General features: G+C 34.2%; 1 protein-coding gene across 1 annotated transcript; it reads left to right on the top strand.

Moving 5' to 3' along the window:
- Positions 1 to 294: 294 nt before the first annotated feature.
- RGS21 (regulator of G protein signaling 21) lies at positions 295 to 21,088 on the top strand. The gene is made up of 4 exons (XM_056110816.1): positions 295 to 305; positions 4,190 to 4,266; positions 7,165 to 7,331; positions 20,885 to 21,088. Exons 1-4 carry the CDS (start codon positions 295 to 297, stop codon positions 21,086 to 21,088), a joined length of 459 nt encoding a protein of 152 aa, XP_055966791.1.
- Positions 21,089 to 22,132: the final 1,044 nt, after the last annotated feature.

The following is a 22,132-nucleotide window of genomic DNA, read 5'->3' as shown; positions in this document are numbered from 1 at the left end:
CTTTCAAATGGAATTTATTTCTGTTTTGCCACGAACTTGGAAAATGTCACATATATTCTAAAAGTTATTTGTTACTTAGAAGTTTAAGCGCTTTGACCAGTGAAAAGTTAACAACAAAATGGGAGAAGAAAAGGCTGAGAATAGCATGATTTAAAGTATGCCAATCTGTAACTCAGGGGATAGGTATTTACATACTAATTGTAATGTTCCTGCTGTCACATTACCTTCAGCTTGAAGATCAGTCAGAAAGAGAAATTCGGCATCATCTGTGACAGTCAGACAGTGGAACGAAAAATGCCAGTGAAGTGAGTTGCTGTTTAAAGCTATTTTTATCTCCGAAGATGTACAAATGACACACTTGAGTCTTCATTAGTCTGGATGTTTTGTTTCCTTCATTTATGATAAATATGATAATTGCTGTCTTTTTTTCGTGGTTTCCTTTTTCTCCTTTCTATACTAATTTCTTCTACTTTTTAAAAGTATGTCAACAATTCCGAGTTTGTTTTTGCAGTTAATTCACTATACTGTTAAGATAAAGCTTATCAAGTGGAGAAAAACTACTGAGCTCTCAATGTGAAACTTTCAAAAATTATTAAATGTCAGATTTAGAGACAGAAGATATAAATGAGTTTTGCAAAATGTATTTATTATTTGTACTGCTAATTGAGAAATATGAAAATAGATATTAAATGCTGGGTAAGGAAGCAGCTGTCGTTTTCGTAAGCACATGGACTCCTTGCTTGAATTCCCCATTCTCCTGCACACTGCTAATTGAGTGTGAACAGCTAAGTTGTTGGATTTCACATTTTCTAATGCAATACAACTGGTTCTAGCTGGCACAATTAGCAAGATAACTGGTAGCTTTCACGCAGTTCCCATCTGGCCTGGCTCTTCCATGTACACATAATATGGAGACTGCTGGCCTTGATGGCATTTGCTTAATGAAGGAAACAGAAAGGAAATCAGCCAAAACCCCATGAACTACTAAGTGCAATTTTGGCTAGCGCTACACAAGGACTTTTCATGGCAAATCATAAATGTACAAAAAAGTTTTTCGGATGATGCATTACAATTTAGAAAATTTAGAAAATTAAACTTAGAAGTAAAATTTTAAAAAAAGGGAGGGAAGAGATGGTACATTGTACACAAGGCAAGTATAATTCAACCAGGTCATTCCCCTCAGTGTTAACTCAATATTTGTAAAGTTTCATTTTTACATCAATAGTGTTTCTCACCTCTACTAAATATGCTTTATTTCCCTTGTAATTTGTGAGATTTAAGAGTATTTGTAGTTCTAAAACTACCAATTACCACAATCTATTGTGTAGAGATAATATATTGTGTGATATGCATAAAAATTTACATAAAAACATTTTTAGGTACTAATTATACATATTCTAATACGTGAACAAAGAACTAACATTTATGTTCTGAGTCACCCATTCTATAAAAAATTGCATTGCATTTAATCTCATTCAGAAAACAAATATTGCATTACTGCCAACGCTTTCATCACATCAGATAGGCAAAATTGAGTCTTTGGGCCAAGGTATAGCAAAAGGTAGAGTTCATGACTTATATGAATGAGGTCCTGAGTTTGATTCTGAAAACAGAACCACACCAAAAACATCAAGAATTTTATTTCTTGATTTTTAAGACTTCAGGAAAAAGTGTACTGAGGGCAATCCAGACAATGTCACATCCCAGGCAGCAGTTGAAAGGCAACATACCCATTTATAAAAGGCAGCATTTGATGACACTCAAATACTGTTACAACTAGTATCTCTAATTCTATGATTTGTAATTGCATACACAGACGTAAGATAGAACAGTATGTCTTTCTTACTTAAAACATGAACGTTTTCCTTTGTCCTCAATTCTCTGCCATCTCCCAGACTTTGCTTTCCTCTCTCTGTTTTCACTGCTTTCCATTATCAATGAGTATAAGAATTTGTTCCACTTATTTGACACTTCAATTCAAAAAAAGTATTCTTTATTTATTTAACTTTTTCACTGGAAATTTCTTTTTTGCTTTTTTTTAAATTTAAACCTAGCTCTCTCTTCCAAAAGTCCCAAAAGGCCCTCAGGTCTTCCAAGAGAGGTATGACCATTCTCTCCAACCTCAATTATGGCAAAGTGAAGAAAGGTGTAGGGTCTGTTACTCCCCAGAGATGCTCACACATAATTTCTCTTCTCTGCTTGTCTATAGTATATTCAGATTTCTCTTGAATCAAATACATTCAGATTTGTCTTCTCATAACCTTCTCATCTCTATCATCCACTGACACCTTAGAAAGCATGCCCTCTTCCTCTTCAACACCTGCACTATTTAGGGGTTGGTCTATTATTTATTATTGGGTTCATGCACAAATATATTTCCTAGACCAGATATGTTAATCTTTCTGCTGTGAAGTAATATTTTATACTTTTATCAAGGAACTTACATGTAAATGAGGGTCAATATGTTTCCCCCTTGAATTCTTTAGCCTATATTTCTTTCTTGATATTTTGTTATAATGTGTGCTCCTCACTCAGAATTGGTGGACTGTGTTACCAGATGAAGTCTCGAAACTTCTCTCTACTCTACTCTACTTGTCAACATAAATTCCACAAGAATTGCATACTCTGGTATCCACCAAATTCCATCTTATATATAGAGTTCTTTTTAATGTGTACACTTTAAGAGACTTTATACTCATTTAAAGTCATAATTTTTAAAAGACTTAGTTTTGGGTCATCTGGACTTTATCTTAAACTAAGGTAACAGGATTGACAATGTAGGAAATCTCTTTGATGCAAAATCTACTCTAAACTGAGCTACCATTCTCCACTTTTGAGAGATGGAAATTGAAAACCCAAATATTACAAATTATCCAAATGAACAAAATATTTTCAAAATGATTTCAAATTGGGTCTGGCATCCGTAAGATTCAGTCAGAACAAAAAGTAACTGCTACCACTGGAGAAAAAATTAAAAACTGAAGCAGATAATGGGAGAGAGCTAAGTGAATTTCAGATCACATAGCTCCCTCTTTGGCTTCTCTACAGGGACAAATATTATTAACTGAAAATATAACTACAATGGCAAGAGTAGAAGGGAGCATAATGAATCCTCACACAAATTATAAAAACTATAGAAAATTACAGGATGCAATAGAATACAAAAGCATAGAGATAATAAGATTAGTCTTACAGGCATATTGAAGATTAGTCACCTGGATAAGAATGACTAGATATTAGACCCTTTATAAGCTATCATTATAATAGAAACCTTTAATTAGACCATTCCTTTCCATTAAGAAGTCATTTGCACATCACAGCTATATACCCCAAGATTTTTTTTTCCTGGATAGTGGCTGCTTTCTATGGACAGAGGCCTATTTCATCAGAATCTTTGTTAAAGGTTATATATTTGCATCTTTCAAAGTCTGGATCTTATAGATAAATTTACATCTCTCAATGTCTGTATCTCAAACTTGATTTATTATCTCTACCTCACAAGGTCCAAAGTACAACTTTTTCATAAGATTTAAGTCTATAAATTTTTTACTGCTTTGGTAAAGAAGTTATTCTATTATGGCAGATTTCTAGACTTACATAAGTCAGCCCAGCACTTATACTAGTCCAAGGAGAAATAAAGACTTCTCAGAATATGGTAAAAATCTTTTAAATTCTTTAAAAAACAATAAACATTTTCATTATGACCATGTTAGAAATACTTAATCAAACATTTTTTTTAAAAATTCACATAATTATGAAATGGACTTTTCATACATACTGTGAAAAATTAAAAAGAGTTTACTTATCACTGCTGACTTTTCAAGATTGAAATAGAGTACACCACATAAATTACCATTTGATATATTTCTAGTTGAGAGGAGATTAACTATTGCTACACAGAAACATGAGCAATATTTCTTTACTGCTCTTACTAGAATTCAAGAATTTATAAATATCATTAACACTGTCAGCTCGATTAATAAATAATTTTTAGAACTCAAATTACATCTCACTTTTGGTTGCTATAGTTATCTACTGAGGCAAAACATTATATAATTCTTGCTGACTTTAGTGGTTGGATGAAATGATCTAAGGCTCATTTAAAAGACAAAATTCAACAAGTACACATAACTCAAAAATAACTATAGGCTGTGCAATTAAAAGATCACAATGCTATTGTCAAGGGTAGATGTTGTTTCCACAGGTCACCAACAACAGAAACAATGGCGTGGTCTGAAAATATGGACACACTTTTAACGAATCAAGGTAAGATCCAAATAATACAGGGTTTAAAATACAACAGTTCACTTCATTGAATCCTGAAAGTTATCAACATTAAAAGTACGAGATGGAACAGTATTTAGAATATAGATCCTATACATATCAGAAGCTATACAAATGTAGAGAGACTCAAAGTGTAAAAGGACTGAAGCTGGACTGAATGTAAAATTTTAGAAAGAAACATATAAAAATAAATGAAAGAAAATTTCCAATATAAAGGGAGAAAGCACCATTTCCTTAAACATAATCATTTGCTGTGTATATGGACTATTGTTTTTTATAATTTGAAAGAAGCATACAAATTATTGAAAACTTAAATATTCAAGTGAATTATTGCTTTTATGTCCTATAAGTTAATTACAATTAAGTTTTCAAAGTATTCTTTTAAGCGGAGTTGTTTTAGTAAAAACAAAAAGAATCAAATAATTGGTGCATATCAATATGTGTTATTATAGTTGTAACATGTATTGTATCCACTGACATATCTCCAGAGATTTTATATTTATGACTATATAAAGTAGGAATGTCACAAGTTCATCTGAAAAGCTGTTTACTTTTTTTTTGAATATCAGAGAAATAACTTGCTTAAAAAAATTTCTTTGTGAAACAAATGGACAAATAATTTGCTTTCCAATTTGAAGATACACTTTTACAATGTACTTGGCATAGCCCTAATGTATGTTTCACAACCTATAGCAACTTGTTTCATTCATCACCTCTATGGGGTCTTAGCTGGAGCCAACATGATTTATATGACTTGTAATAGCATGATTTTAATTGCATGTATCACATGATTCTAGTCACATAACATCTTTTGAACAGTCAAACTGTACATACAAATGTATGTACATATTCCATAAGCTAGTGTATCTAAGATAAATAAAAGTAGTTCTAGTTTTAGTTGCTAAATATTTTCAATATCAATTATGCCTTATACCAAGTAGTAGTGCGGGAAGAAGATAGTAATAGTTCATTTTAACCTTTATTTAAAGTTGCAAAATGGGAGAAAATAATAACAATTTCTTGTATTTTCCCATTTTCCTAGGATTCATTTTGATAATCCTCTTAAGGGTTTATATGCATTAATGTCATACATATCTAAAAATTGCCAGACATGAAACTTCGATATGCTTTAAGCATTAAGAAAAAATTTCATCTTTCTGAAAAATATTATGGCATAAGTTCTATTTAGATTCTTCAAATTCATCATCATTTGGACAAAACTCTTGCAAAATTTTAATTGACTATTACTACAAGATTTTATAATCTAAATTTCTGTCACAGAAGTTTCTTGAATGTATTTTTAAATACAAGGAATGAGCAGTTAATTGAATTTTTTATAGTGCTGACTCACATATCAACAACATCCACATTTTCCAATATTTCTGAGAATTTTAATTGGTACCTGATAACCATTTGCAAAGACTTGCTATTTCAACTATTTCAAATAACAAAAACATGTTAAATCTATTTATAATCCAGCAATTTGGGACACTTTAATCTTGTGCCATTAATACTCTCTCACTAAACTTCACTTTTCTTCCTTCCTGCAGCAACCTATAAAACAATCTATGTTCAATTTCCATAAGCTTTCCACTTTTTGTTTCTCTCCTGTGAATTTCCTTCTTCTTAGTTCTCTGTCAACATTTCTCCTTTCCCTGGGGCTTATAGGATGAGCTTTCTGATCGTGCAGTCAGGAACAACTTCCTTTTGAGCACATGCAAAGGGGACCCTCTGGCAGGTGGAGGAGAAACCTCCGATGTTTTGGAAGGCAAATCCCTCTGGGTGTCAAAAGCTCTGATGTACATTTTTCTTCTCTGAAAGAGACTTAGACTTGTATATAAATAGATTCTGCTATGAGCGGTTACAAGCTGTAAAGCTGAATAGCATGAATTGAAGGGACAGCTCAACTGGGGGGAATCTGATAATGATCTTTTTAATCTTCTATGTAACTCAAGGCACAACCTTAACCATAGCTAGCCTTCAAACCTTTAGCAAGAATTACCCTATGGAGTAAGTATGAATCATACTGAACAAGAATGTTTCAAGGCATCTTTTGATAAGAAAAGGTGAGTAAGGTAGGATATAATAGGAGGTATCAAATTCTGCTAAGGATGGAAGCAAGCATGAAGAAGTGTGTAAATTTCACAGAAACACATATAATGTGGAGAACTGTATCTAGGGGAATTCCAAACTACAAATACCTGTTGCTATTCCATTTTTTAAAACTTCCCATGATTTTCAAGGTAAAACTATTCTTCAAGTAAGAGGGCTCCCATGTGCATAGGCAGGAGAGAATCTTGCTGGGCAGGAGAGAAACACCATATGCTGGTTAAGTTTGAACAAGTACAGGAGGTAAAATAGGAAGAAAGTCCATTTATTTGTCTAATTGAGTTAAAAGGGACTGTTACAACAAAATATGTGTAGAAGCATTTATGCTGAGTAACTTGACAACTACTTGATTTGAGATTAGAACAGACCAATTATGTCAGTCAAACTGATGATTCTACACCAGTGAATTGCTTTATGAAACTAGACTAACATTGTTGACTCTGTCCCATTACAATTGGCCTAAAAGACTGAAATTATGGAATTTCTGACATGGTTACTGCTCCTAAATATAGTCCTTAGACTTTTCAGATGTTTAAAAAAAGGTATAAGTTTTCTATATTAGTGGATCTAATTCTAGAAATGCAGCTGTAAATATTTTATGTTTATGCTTAATGGCCCAAAATAGGTTCAAAACATTAGAAAATGTTTTGTTATATTTAGAGGTCTGACATTTTACCACCAAATACTCAAATGTACATATTCTAAAATGCCCCATTTGTATTATATTACTATGCTATATAATATATACATATTTTCTTATATATTTCCTAGCGGGTCTAGAGGCTTTTAGAACATTTCTAAAATCAGAGTTTAGTGAAGAAAATGTCGAATTCTGGCTTGCCTGTGAAGACTTCAAGAAAACGGAAAGTGTTGAAAAAATTGCTTCCAAAGCTAAGATGATTTATTCAGAATTCATTGAAGCTGATGCCCCTAAAGAGGTGAGTGAAAAATGCTAAGGCAGTGCATACTCAGCCCTTTAATATCTGTGTACAAATAAAAGACTCTAGTCCTATGAAAAGAGAAAACATTGTTTCTATAGTTCATATGGAAAATGTCACTAAATCCCAGTAGAAATGATCCTTTGACTTTTCACTGATTCAGCAAATATTTTTAGTGTCTACAATGTGTTGGTCATATCCAATATTGTTATTTTCTTAACAAAATATCAAGGTTCTTGAAAATTAGTGTCTCAGACTCCAAGGAAATAGCTCTAAAGATAATTCTGCAAAATTGCAACTTCAGTATCCCACTGCACGGCAAGTACGTTTTTTTTTTTTCTTTTTTGGAAAATCATGGAGTCAATGTGGAGCAAAATTCTTCAATAAAATTGTGAAATTAAAAAAAAGTCAGGGAAAAGTAACTATAAACAGTATAAATTCTTTTAAACAACAAATATTCTAAAGAGTCCTATTATTGCATTTGATAATGACTTACTTTTCAAGGTGAATTTTTCTGACTTTTTTTGCTGATGAAAATGAGTCACAGGAATTATCTCAGATGATTAGGAATCACCTTCCTTACTTTTAGTTCTGAATAAAAGAAAAGGTCTTAAAGAGAAGTTCAGTGATCCCCTGAGCATGGTTAGAAGTGAACACTGAGCACAGAGCCAGGAGTAATCCTGAGCACTACCTGTTATGGCCCCAAAACAAAACTAAACTAAATCAAAATTCAAACACTTAAAAACAACTAGTATATAAAGCTGCTAAGTCAATACAGCAGATTTTAGATGAATATTAATTACTGTGGTAGATATTGGCCTCATATAATATCACAGACATACAGACCACTGGATCATGGTCTGGAGTCATTGCAGGATGAGAAAAGATGTTGACTCCTGTGGAACTCTCTCAACATTCATTTCTTGCTTACCAACTGAGAATCAACAAATAATTATAGAAATATGAAACTGTATAACATAAGATATATTAAATTGGTTAACATTATCATTCCTGAAAAGACTTGGGATCAATTTGAATAAATCCTATTTACTGTAACATTGACTTGAAGACCAGGTTTTTCTCTTCCTCTATGCTTCCATCTAATTAACAGAGATGATTGTTTTGGTTAACAGTAGTAACATCATCTATAAAAAAATCTTCTATATAGAAATGTAATGTTTTGGGTTTATTTCTGGGCACACTTGGCAGTGCTGGTAGTCAGTCCCAGAGGTTCTCAGGGAAACTTACAGAACAGGGTCATGAACTCTGCAGTGTTGAGAAGAAACTCAGTGCTGTCAAATGCAAAACATATTTCAGTCCTTTGAGTCATCTTCCTGCCCAAATGTAATATTTTCTACCTAGTTGAATGCTGGCTTATTCAACAAATGATCAATTTTGACAAATAATTTTGCTTACTTTCTTTACCTTATTCTACAAAATAAATGTAAATAGTACTAACAAAAATGACTAGTGTGTCTGTTATTTAAAAAATAAAAGTTTCATAGTTATTGAAACTTGTACATGTAATTAATTTTTACTAAGTTAAATTTATACCTGCTTTTCAAGTAATTTATTGAACAGTATCCTAGAATTATCTAACGAAAGTATTATTGGATAGCACTGTAGCACTGTCCTCCCTTTGTTCATCGATTTGCTCTAGCGGGCATCTGTAATGTCTCCATTGTGAGACTTGCTGTTACTGTTTTTGGCATATCGAATATACCACGGGGAGTTTTCCAGGCTCTGCTGTGTGGGCAGGATACTCTCAGTAGCTTGCTGGCCTCTCCAAGAGGATCAGAGGAATCAAACCCAGGTTGGCCACGTGCAAGGCAAACGCCTTACCTGCTGTGCTATCGCACCAGTCCAATACAAGTATTATTGGATATGGAAAAATTTCATTAAAAAATAAAGAAATAAAAATATAAAGTTTCACATATGAAATAGTTACTAACTTGCTGGCAATTAACTAGTCAAAAAACTTTTCTGCCATTGTTCATCGAATTTGTTCAAGCAGGCCCAGTAACGTCTCAATTTTTAGACTTCTTGTTACTGTGTTTGGCATATTGAATACATCATGGGTAGCTTGCCAGGCTTTGCCATGTGGGCAAGATGCTCTCAGTAGCTTGTTGATTCCTCCGAGAGGGGCGGAGGAATCAAACCCGGCTTGGCCAGGCTGGCTGCTCGCAAGGGAAACGCCCTACCACTGTGCTATTGCTCCAGCCCAATTAACTAGTATTTCTCTTTAAATTACTAAGGAGCATTTATCTCTTACATTGCACACCAATTTCAGTCTTGAACATTTTTCTCTGTAAACTATATTTCAAATATACTAAAATATAGTTCAACTGTTGAATCACTTAAGTGATTCTTTGGATGCTTATCCTCATAATGAGATCATGGGCTATATTAAAAAAGTCACTATCACTGTCACTGTTGTCCCATTGTTCATTGATTTGCTCGAGGGGCACCAGTAATGTCTCCATTGTGAGAGTTGCTATTACTGTTTTTTGGCATATCGAATACACCATGGGGAGCTTGCCAGGCTCTGCCATGCAGGCAGGTACTCTTGGTAGCTTGCCGAACTCTCTGATATGGCGGAGGAATTGAATCCAGGTCAGCCGCATGCAAGACAAACGCCCTAGCCACTGTGCTATTGTTCCAGCCCATAAAAAATGTCATAATAAGCAATGAAATAGTAAAACTATTTTTGACATTCATGATTCAGTCTATGGGAATAAGTAATTAATTCTAGAAAGTTTATGAACAGATCTACAGAAAGAGTTCACATGTAAAAAGGGTACATTAGTAGCACTGTCCTCCCGTCGTTAATCGATTTGCTCAAGCGGACCCAGTAACATTGTGAGACTTGTTACTGTGTTTGGAATATCGAATACGTCTTGGGTAGCTTGCCAGTCTTTGCTGTGCAGGCGAGTTGCTCTCAGTATCTTGCCCGGCTCTCCGAGAGGGGCAGAGGAATTGAACCTGGGCCGACTGGATCGGCCGCATGCAAGGCAAATACCTTACCTGCTGTGCTATCACTTCATTTTTTAAGAAAGGAACTGAATATTCCAGATTGAAGGCTCATTAATATATCTTAGAGATACAAATCTCCCTAATTTTTTAGGAATGTACAAGCATTGATATTGCTAAAGAAGAGGAATCTGAGGTTGAAAATGTAAGCACAAAAATGATAATAAGCCAAAAGTACTGTAGATTTATCTTTTTAAGGCAAACTTAAGAAGACTGGGTGACTTATTTGAAAATATTGTTTTTATCAGTAGAAATTGATTCAACAGTAAGATTCACATGAGATCCTTCTCCATTTTCAAAACACAATTATACTTTTATAACTAAATTTCAGAAATAATCAAATTATAACTAATTTCCTTTGTAGGTTCCTACAATATGTAGCAATGTAAAGGTCATGCCATTCAGAAGCCTATTAAACCCCATTGACTTTCTTTTCAACTTCTTGTGTCTTTATTTTATCTATAATATTGCCAGCATGGCATAGTTTTAATTGATACAATTAGACAGTTTACAATTAACTAAACTTACTGAATGATTCCTGTTATAAATTAACATTGCTAATGGTTCTCAATTTTCTGTTCTAAAAGGCAATCACTGCACACAAAATTTCACATTCAGATTTCTATGAATGATAATAATAAAGCAATTGGACCGCATGTCCTCTCCCTTATCATTTTTCTGGTTTCCACATTCACAGAGCAATATGGTGGAAAATCTTAAGTTTGGAGAGAATTAGATATAAATTTTAACTCTCCCTTGTGTACTATTATAGCATGCTATTTCATCTCTCTGTTTCCTCATATAAAATGCATCCATAATAAAAGCGTTTTGATATCACTGCATAGGACAGGATAAGATATGATAAATGAGATCATGAATGTAGGTTTACATTATTCAGAACAGCTCTTAAAAAATTTATACTCCTTTTCTTTCTCTAATCAAGTCAATAGTTGCCATTGAACTATATATGTAATTTCTAAAGTCATTAAAGAAAATCAACTTTGAAGCACTTGATAGTGTGTATATTATAAACACATATTAGCAAATCACATGTTCAATGAGTATCTCCTCTTGAAGTAGAAAAGAGCCCCATGTATGTGATTTTCAAATATGCACCCTTTGAAATACTCTGTAGGCCCCCAGTGTATGACATGGGGACTTGTCATGAAACTACAGGCCAACTGGTAGGGTACAGGAGCCAGAGGAAGGAAATAAAGTCAGAAGAAGCCACAGTTAGTAAATCTGATTTAGAGGGAACAGAAAGATAGTACATAAAGTAAAGCTCTTGTTTTGCATGTAATCAACCCAGGTTTGATACTGAGCATTCCATTGGGTCCTTCAAGGCCAGCTGCTAAGAGTGATCCCTGAGTGCAGAGCCTGGAGTAAGCCATGAGCACTACTGGGTGTGGCCCAAAATAAAAGAAAGAAAAGAAAGAGGGGAGGGTAGGAAAGAAGGAGAGAAGGAAGGAAGGAAAGAAGGAAGGAAGGAAGGAAGGAAGGAAGGAAGGAAGGAAGGAAGGAAGGAAGGAAGGAAGGAAGGAAGACAGAGCATCTATACCACAATCTCCCTTTATCCCTTCTAATATTATTACATCTTTAGTTTTAGTTCAAATAATAATATGCTTTTATAAAATTCACTCAGCAACAATTATTCACTGCAGTCTTATCCAGTCTATGCGATACCCTTTTAAAATATATCTCTAGATTTATTATTATATTTTAAATGCAGTGCCATGATGTATATTGATTCATTTTGTTTCCCAATAACTTATTACTCTGTGCCTATTCTTGCTCTCCTTACAAAACTCATCCAGGGAAGGCAAGTATAGTCTAGGCAGGAAATTGTGACTAGACATACAAGTGTATATATATATATATATATATATATATATATATATATATACATACACACACATATATATACGTGTATATATATGTATGTATATATATATATATATATCATCATGTGCCTTGTGAAACAGGGAGCCTTCTAGAAGGAAATACAAGCAACCAAGTAGACCAACACTGAAGTTTGCTTCAGAACTTCCAATCTAGTTGGGTAACAAACTGAAATTTCAGACCAAAATTTAGGCATGAGCTGGAGCTCAGGCCTTGATTCTTCTAAGTCCCTGTTCAAGGCACTACGTGGTCACTAGAGCATTATTGAATTTAGTCCTGGTTGCCCCTAGTGACCAGTAGTACTGCATGGGCCTGAGAATCATACTGGACAGCTCAATATAAACCAGTGTGACATAGGGCCCCTGGATGCCTTCTTGGGAGGCCCTTGCCTGACTCACTGACATTTATAGCCAGAGCATGTGCTCAGAGGAAGAGCTCATGCCCAGAGGTGTGAGCCCAGGGTTCAATATCTAGCACTGCCAAAGCAGACAAAACATAAGAGTACATTTATGAAGTAGGGAGAATAACAAAGCAATAACTGATTACCAATAAAATAAAAGGCAAAATTGTTTTTATTATTTGGAAGTTTATAAAGACACATGATATCCCAATAGGTCTTTATTTTAAATAAGGTTAGTTTGTAACCTGATGCAGGGGAAGACATGGAGATGTGAATTACTGAAGGAGAAAGCCCAGGGGAAGAAACCTTTCCTCTTACTATGGTAATGCTGGTTGTTATTTTCCATTGTATAATCATTTTTTTTTTGCACTTTGCTGTCCAATTCCCAAATGTGTTGTGTTATTTTGGGACTTTCCTATGTATCAATTGCCATTTACCTGCAGTGCTCCTACCCATAAAATTATTTCCAGGTATCATGAGTTTTGCCTGTTTCTCAATTTGTTCGGTTAAGTTTTTTGTTTGTTTGTTTGTTTTTTGTTTTTATTTTTTTACACCAAACATTAGGCTGATACAGCTAACAAAAAAACATTAACAGAGTCCCTTGACAGATAAACCTAGTCATCTTGGTCGGTATTCTCCAATTAAAAATTAATGATAATAATCTTTCACTAAAGTCCTATCTGAGAAATAAAGGGACTCTGGTAGCAGAAACAGGACCATCCAAGTCCCATGGATATAGAAGATATATTTGACATGTACCTCAAAAGAAGTAATTAGCAAGACTTGATCACAGATTTGAATATACAAAAGATCAAGTGGGTGGAAGAGAAAGAATAGGCCACCCAAGACCAGTCAGAGTTCAGACAGCAAGTTCAACCGAGAACGAAACTACTCACTATGTGTGTCATAGTGCAAAAGAGAACCACATTTTCAGATGCCAAAAGTTCTGCAGCCTACTTATTTCATTCTTAAAGTCAAACACTCCCTTAGCAAATGGAGAGCAAGAGTGAAAACAGGGAGAGGAGAGGTCAGAGGTCTAGAGGGAGGGAGAAGGGAGAGAAGGAGGAAATAAAGGAAGCAGAGCTAAAGAAACATGAAACATCCTCAACCGAGTTTTCTATGGCCTCTCATTTAGTTATTGCATTTTCTATCCCAGGGAGCTATTACAATGATCCACATTGTATAGGTATGAAACGAATGGAGCTTTTGGCATCCAGTGATGAGCATGCAATCGTTACCATGCTGCACTGGCCAAGGGAAAGGAGGTCTGCTGCCCACGCGTTCAGGTTTCAAATGTCTTTCACCGGATCCGTCTCTTATTTTTAAATGTTCCTGACAGAACTTGGTACCCTTGATGTTTATGCTAAAGGCAAAAGCATAGAATTATCTTGTCACATAAAGTCTATCTTCCTATCGGAAGTTTTATTTCTTTTCTCATATTCTCTCTCATTTGTGCAGCCTCTTAAATGATGAAGCCCAGGCTCAAATATGGCATTAAAAAGGAAAATAGGGACAGGAATGGTTCTTTGAGAATTTATAGCATCATGCTGGCCCCCTGGGGGGAAAAAGTGATTTCTGCATTGAGCTGAGAAACAAAGTGCTCTTTTTTTTTTCATGGTTCCACACTTCCTTATCCTGTCTAAATTAAACCTGAATTAGCAATTGGAGTTGGGCCTAAAAACAAGTCATTCTGACTCTCAGCTGTTCTACATACGTTTGCTTTTGAATGCCAACTATTAGCATTTTACTTCCATACACCAACTATTAGCATTCTGCATGTATGGTGGTTTTACACAGTATTCTTGCATAGGTTGTGATCTCTTTCATTTTTCTTGCTCAATTTCAGATTTAGCACTGCCTCCCATCTTGTCATTATTTCTGTCTCCAAAGCCAATAATAACACAAGGACATGGACTCACACAAAGATGAATTAGTTCTAGAAGTTATAAGCTTTGCTGTTCTCACTTAAATAGCCACCCTTGAGAATATATTCCGGGATATTTGTTTGCCTTTAATGCTTCTAAAAATTAAGAAATACTACAAGTGTTAATGGTGATTAAGTAGAATTATGTAACCAAAACCATGCTTACAAAGGACTTTAATTTGAATAGTAATTTTTAAATTCTGTTATGAATGGGGTGGAAGTCACCACTTATAAGGGCTTCATATGCATGCACACTCTCTTTGCATAATGGCAGGCTCCTGCTACACAATCCATTCTAAATGAGGAAAGGCTACCTACTTTGAATGTAAGGGCACAACTGAAAACTTTTCATTCAAATTATGTGAAAATATATCAAGCACAGCTTAGGGTCACAAGAGAGTCCAAATGCAGACTTAAAATGTAGTCTTCCTGCCTAAAATAATTTGATGAAAACCAAAAGAATGAAAAACTGCTGGTGAGGCAAAGACGACGGTGGCTGGAATCACCTGCAGTTAAAAAAAAAATCACAAGGGTATTGAAATTCCCAAATCTTTGTCATAAAATTGTTTTTAAACCACCACTATGGGCTTCATGCAGAACACAGTCATTTAAATGCAATGGATTGCTGCCAATGTCAGCTGTGTCAAGGCCTTTTCAAAACTGACAGGATTTTAAAAGCCTCTAAACAGTAGTGGTGACATTTTGGCTGTCACTCCATATCCTATGACTTGTTTTCAGAGATTGACGGTGCAGTAGTCACATAGCTAAAATAATCCATGACCTTCGAAAAAAAGAAGAAAATCGAATATTTAATTTTTAGGAGTTCTTGCAACTAAAGAGTAATACAAAATCAAAATTTCAGTAAACACTCATATAAGTAAATTAAATTATATGGACATAACTGTTTACCAGTCAATACGCTGTTCAAGCCTTGCTCCAAACCTACTAGTTTGTTACGTTCAGCAAAGCCCAACCTTCTTTGTAATTCTTAAGTAGACAGGAGTACCTTGAGACCATCTTGTTAGTGGAATTAAGAAAACAAGGTGAGGGCTGGAGCCATAATACAGCGTGTAGAGCATTTGCCTTGCACGCGGCCGACCTGGGTTCGATTCCCAGCTCGATTCCCAGCATTCCATATGGTCCCCTGAGCAATGCCAGAAGTAACTCCTGAGTGCAGAGCCAGAGAGTAACCCCTGAGCATCACCAGGTGTGACCCAAAAAGAAAAAAAAAAAAGAACAAAAGGCAACCTACTTTCAAAAGCCAATTCACAAGCTCACTAGAATTAGCCCCTTTATCTTAGTGGAATCAACTTCTAAGGAACATTTAATAAAATTGACCACTCTATTAATTGAAATACTATCTTCAATTGGATTCTATTACTCAATTGCCTCGTTCTTTATCACTGTTCTTTAACAATTTCTTCTGTGCTTCTTAAAATCCAACACAGTTACAAAAGGAGGGAATCATCATTTATTTTCTATTTATACTCACCCAATCTCTTTCAAATCAAATGGGCACCCAGAAAAACAACTACTAATATGAATTCTAATTTTCTGCCCCAAGTTTTCTACATTGCAGGGATTGGCAACTCTGTTCTCTGGGCTCTGACTACATGGCAAGTGGTCAATCCTATACTTCTATTCACACCCCACATCTAATGCTTCAGTAGTTATCTCACTCTACAGAATATTTCTCAATTCAGTCACTCTTAAAAATTGTGTTCTAACACAAGCTCATAACTGCTCAGTGACAAGTAAGACCTTTGTAATCTACGTATTTCTTTATATCTCCCATGACATTACCCCACTCATCTGCCATAATTACCCAATTGAACTTCTAATGTGTTTTCCTAACTTTTCTGCTCTCATACACACCAATGAGTTTTTTTCCAACTGTGTGTATTAATCCCTTATTTAAAATCTTCTCATTATTCTCAAGTTGCATAAAAATTCCTTAACAAAATTTACAAGATTCTACATGATTTGGCATCTTCATGCCTCTCCAAACTATCGTCTTTCCTCCCCTCAAATCTACTAGGTTTCTTTCATTTTATCTTTCCATGTGCAAGTTCCCTCCTTTATCATCTATATTTAAAATACTTTGAAAAGTAGCTTAGAATCTCATTTGTTTCATAAATGAGAAACAACTTTTTTATTTTATAAAAAGCAAAGCTTTTTTTTTTGAAGAGTGATAGCACAGCAGGCAGGGCTCTTGTTTTGCAAGCAGTCAGCCTGGATTTAATACCTGGCACCAAATATTTATTCCCAAGTCTCAATAGAAGTGATCCCTGAATCCAAAACTAGGAGTAAGCTCTAAACATTGCAGGCTATGTTTAGCAAACATACAAAAACCAGAAAAAAAGACAAGTAAAAGGAAGGAAGGAAGGAAGGAAGGAAGGAAGGAAGGAAGGAAGGAAGGAAGGAAGGAAAGATGGAAGGAAGGAAGGAAGGGAGGGAGGGAGGGAGGAAGGGAGGGAAGGAGAGAAGGAAGGAAGGAAGGAAGGAAGGAAGGAAGGAAGGAAGGAAGGAAGGAAACAAAAATTTTTCTTTGTTTTTGTTTTTAAACCCCATATTCTTCATTAATAACTTTATATCTGATATCAAACCTTAGAACAACTCCTAAGCACTTACTCAATTTGTAGTCTAAAAGTAGAGTAAATTCTGGGAATGATTATAAATAAAATATTCACTTTTTCAGATGTTTGCATTTTCCAAGAAAAATAGTAGTAATATTTTATTTTACAGCTATATGTTTATTATACATGTATCTATAGACAGATTTAGTGTATTGGTATTAATATTAAAAATAATAGCTATTATTAATTTCAATTAAAATTATCATCCTTAATCTCTAAATTATTTGAGAGATAATTCCATTACTCAAATTTTTTAACAGGGAAGAAGACAGAGGTCTGTAAAAAAAATACATAGTGAGAGAGAAGATAGTATACAACTTGGAGAATGCATTATTTTTTTCTTCTCATATTTTGAGAAGCATATAAATGAACATAAATCAATGAAAAAATTGGTAATAACTGAAGATAGAAAATAAACTAATTTTATGACATGAACCATTAAATTTCTTTTGCAGTGACAAAGCTTTCTCTAATAATCAAATAATTAATATTAATGGACATATTTGTATTAGAATATTTTAAGCAAGAAATAAAATTTCTCAATATTTTTAAATCAACATAACTTAAAATGAGAAGAAACTTATGGAATATTTTTTCTTCTATGATCATGGAATGTATTCCATTTAACTTAATCAAAGGATATTAGAAAAATCTGCAAGAATAAAAATAGAAAGTGATATTTTAGAGGGAAAAATGTGCATATAAATAATTGCTCAGGCCTTCAGGTGCAATATTTCCACGAAGAACAGAAAGTACACCAGTTTCATGGGTTACATTTCGGTGAGGAAATGTTTTTGAAACAACATGCTGAAGTGCAGGTGTAAGGAAGCTCTAAGGTCAGAGTTAGAAGTTTAAATTTTATGTTATAGAAAATAATAGGTTTCTTACTGACTAGTCATATGATGAAAGTGATATTTTGATGAAATTGATCAATGCTCTTCACAGTGTTCAGAAGGGAAAGGCATTGTGGAAAAAAAGTATCAGATAAGAAGTAAGAGCTATGGTTTAAAAAAGGAATGAGGTTATAAGGCACCAAAGAGTCTTTAGAATAAAAAGGACCACTGCAAAATTATAAAATAAAAGGCAAGTGAAGAACATGTTTTCCTATAGACAGACTAGATATATCTAGATAGACTAGGTATGATAAACTATCAGGAAAAAAGAAGTGTCTGAGATTATTCTAATGCTTCAAGCTTGAACAACTTGGAGAAAAATAATGACATTTATATAAACACGTGGGTGTGATATTTTGTCACTGACATTAAGCTGAATTGCCAAGACACATTTTCATAAGACTACTGATTATCTCCTGGGAGCAGTCTATCTGCTTATCACTCAGCTATCAATTGCTGATGTTGGCAGTTCCTTTGTAGAAAAATAGACAAATCAGAAAAATGAGATGGATAAGTCAGAAGTACATGCTTAATGCATTTCAGTAAATAATATAAATGATTGGTTTTATGTCAAAATTAAGTGGCTCTCTTAAAATTTTAAACACGGTTTTTGACAAATACAGAGAGAATTTTTTTTTTTTTTGCTTTATTCAAGCAGCGTGTGTTTACTGAGTCCGTCACTCTTTGAGGCCCAGCAAGAACTGTACAACACAAAAATATGGTTGAAGAAATACGAGATCCCCGGAGTGGTCAACAGCACAGGGCATATATAATCGAAATAGTTTTATATAATTTGAATTTAGCCCCAAGGGCAGAAAAGATTGAAAGTCTTAGGTGAAAAGAGTGTTACTATCTTAAACCAAATTTTGAAATCGTTTTGAGAAGATCCAACATGGCCAGCCCGAGTTTGATTCCTCCACCCCTCTCCGAGAGCCCTGCAAGCTACCGAGAGTATCTCGCCCGCAGGGCAGAGCCTGGCAAGCTACCCGTGATGTATTCGATATGCCAAACACAGTAACAACAAAGTCTCCAATGGAGACGTTACTGGGCCCGCTCGAGCAAATCAATGAACAACGGGAGGACAGTGATACAGTGATTCCATTATTTGTAGAATTAAAAACGTGTGGATCATCTTGCTTTGTTTCTTAGAATTTAATCAAGAACCACCTTCCTTTAAGAGGAAAAGTGAGTCAGAAATTATTTCATCCACCCACTTGATACAGATTGTAAATATTAAAAGCGATTCACAAGTCTTTCTACTATTCACACCATATCCCCCATAAAGAAGGGGGAAATGATTCTAGAGTTTGAGACCTTCAAGTAAGTGACAGCATTTCACCTGGATATTTCACCTGGAGCTTTGATGGAAGACCTCAAAAGAAAATCAAAAGGAGAAAAGCTAAGCTGAATTTTCAAAAAAAAAAGAAAAAGAAAAGAAAAGAAAAGAAGAAAAGAAAAGAAAAGAAAAGAAAAGAAAAGAAAAGAAAAGAAAATACCTGTGAACAAGTTTTGACTTTTTGAGACTTTGATGATACTTTTCAAATTAAAAATGTTTTAGTACTTCCTTAGTACTAAATAATAACATTTAGATAGCTTGTTATTAATTTCGGATAATCCTGAAAATGAGTATAAGATGCTAATACAATTCTCTTTACACCATGCAAATCGAGAACTAAAGAAAATTATAGAACTTGTTACAATCATTATAATTAACTGGGGAGAGATCTGGAGGAGTTCTATCTTTATTATCAATTAAATAAGCAAATTTGTCTTATAGTGTTTCTTTAAAACAGACCCCCAAATTTGATTTCTACAATCTACAATTTTCCAAGCGATGAGACATTTTATTTGTAGCCAACAAATATTTGTTGATTGTCTGCTATGCAGTAGATATTCTGTTAAGTGCCAAAAAAACAGAGTGATAATTAGGACAAATATAGCACCTGTCTTTGGTGAGCTGCTTATTGTTAGATTTAAGTATCTTTTGCTCTTTATAAAAATCTGTTTATGTTAAACGACTTGAAAATGATAATTTTTTGCATATGAAATTTTCTGAATATGAAAATTCCAAAAGAGAATGTCTTTTGGAATACATGGAGAGTTGGGCAGCATCTTCATATGAGGATTTGACATTTTACATATTTACAGGTGATGATGTGTTCTGATACAGCAGCCTCTCTTGCCTGCTAAACACAGGTAGTGGAGTGGTAAGGAGCCAAGGCTATATACGTATACCCATAATCATGCATGCTCTTGGAAAGTGTAAGAGTCAAAGAAAATTAAGCTGTTTTGGTTGCATTTTGGAAAAAAAAAGAAATATAAACCAGAGTGAAAAGTAGTGTTGTAAAAACACAAAAAGAGGATACAGAATAAGGGAACAAATGAATGAAATCAGCTCAAGTCAGTTTTAGTCATTACTCTGCCAAGAAAAGTATATTTTAGTTGCTAAGGTCAAAGGCACTAGAAAAAAATGGTGAGAAAAAAGTTCAGAGTCTTAAAGCTTCTTGTTCACATTTTCATTTGCTTTTTAAAACAATCTCAAAGTAAGGTTTTACCTCTGTCCCTACTAAGGCCACCTCTTTGAAACTAGGGAAATAAATCAAGTATGTGCTTTGTATTCCTAAAAATAAATGTGTGACCTTTCTGCTGTTTTGCATCAGATTAATTTTGTGTCTAGGAAAAAGATTCAAATGACATGTGCATCTACCATCTGTATAAACCAAGCATTGTTTGATAAACTAAACTAATGATATGCAAACTTGTATTCACAGATTAACATTGACTTCAGTACCAGGGACCTGATATCAAAGAATATTGCGGCACCAACTCTCAAATGCTTTGATGAAGCTCAGAAACTGATCTATAGTCTTATGGCCAAAGATTCTTTTCCTCGATTTCTAAAGTCAGAGATTTATAAGAAATTGATAAACAGCAAACAGGTTGGAAACCATAAAAAATGGCTCCCATTTTTGTAAAGATGTAAATGATAAATTAGCCATCAGATTGTAATTTTGGGAAAACCAACGATAGGAAATTAACTCTCAATCACTATTTTAAACGTGAGTATTTAATACAGGTGTGATATTCATTTTAAAAGATATAGAAAACATTTTAATACAACAAAATAACATTTTTCTAATACAGAAATCTTAAATTGCTAAGTCATTTATTTAGAATTTGCTCATTTATCAGGTAATTTAAAAATCTTCTACTGAGTATAAAAAGGATTTTATGGAGTTATAATGTACTCTTAAACCACAAGGGAATATTGTTATGACATTATGAGTTCAATGCACTGTATTTCTTCCTGTTGCTGAGTGGGAGATGTTTGACATCATGTACATGATTTTAAATATCATTTGCATTATTCAAAACTTCACTGTTGTGAGAGGGAGAAATTCTGAATCAAAACATGACTCTCCATGTAGGGTACTCAGCTATTTATTTTACTGAAATCTGCCACATAATATGATAGTTATCAAAACCACCTTAATCCTCAAGTTAAATATAAAAAATTTCAAGAACACAAATATATGTATTGTGTCCATGTAGGTAAATATAGACATAATAATATGGATTAATCTGAAAATCACATGGTTTGACCAATAGCATCAGACAGTTATTTATATTGAAAAGATCTTGAACACGGGGAAAATTAATTTCCTTAATTACTAAGACTGCAAGAGTCAAAAAATGAATAAGGATAAATGAATAAATCTGTATATAAAACCTACACAGCAGGGATTGTCTGTAAAATTAAAAAGTGATTACAGCATCCTCCCCTCATTTTGTGGAGTTCTCTATCACTTCATTCATTGAGGGCACAGGTGTGACATCTGGCTGTGCTGAGGGTTTATTCATTATTTCAGGAATCACTCCGAATCACTCCTAATGGGGATCATAGACCATTTGGGGTGCCAGGGAACAAATCTGAGTCAGCTTCTTACAAAGAATCAACCTATCTGTTGTACTATCTCTACATTCTCACTCTTTATTTGATCCTAGAGGTTGTTTATAAA

The sequence above is a fragment of the Sorex fumeus genome, unplaced genomic scaffold, assembly GCF_029834395.1.
Source record: "Sorex fumeus unplaced genomic scaffold, SorFum_2.1 ptg000010l, whole genome shotgun sequence".
NCBI lineage: Eukaryota > Metazoa > Chordata > Mammalia > Eulipotyphla > Soricidae > Sorex > Sorex fumeus.
Note: the sequence above shows the minus strand (reverse complement) of the source record. Positions and strands in the feature narration are given on the sequence as shown.

Coding starts and splice junctions, on each gene's coding strand:
- RGS21 (XM_056110816.1), top strand. Junction 4,267..7,164: donor CACACTTTTAACGAATCAAG/GTAAGATCCAAA, acceptor TATATTTCCTAG/CGGGTCTAGAGGCTTTTAGA. Junction 7,332..20,884: donor AAGCTGATGCCCCTAAAGAG/GTGAGTGAAAAA, acceptor TTGTATTCACAG/ATTAACATTGACTTCAGTAC.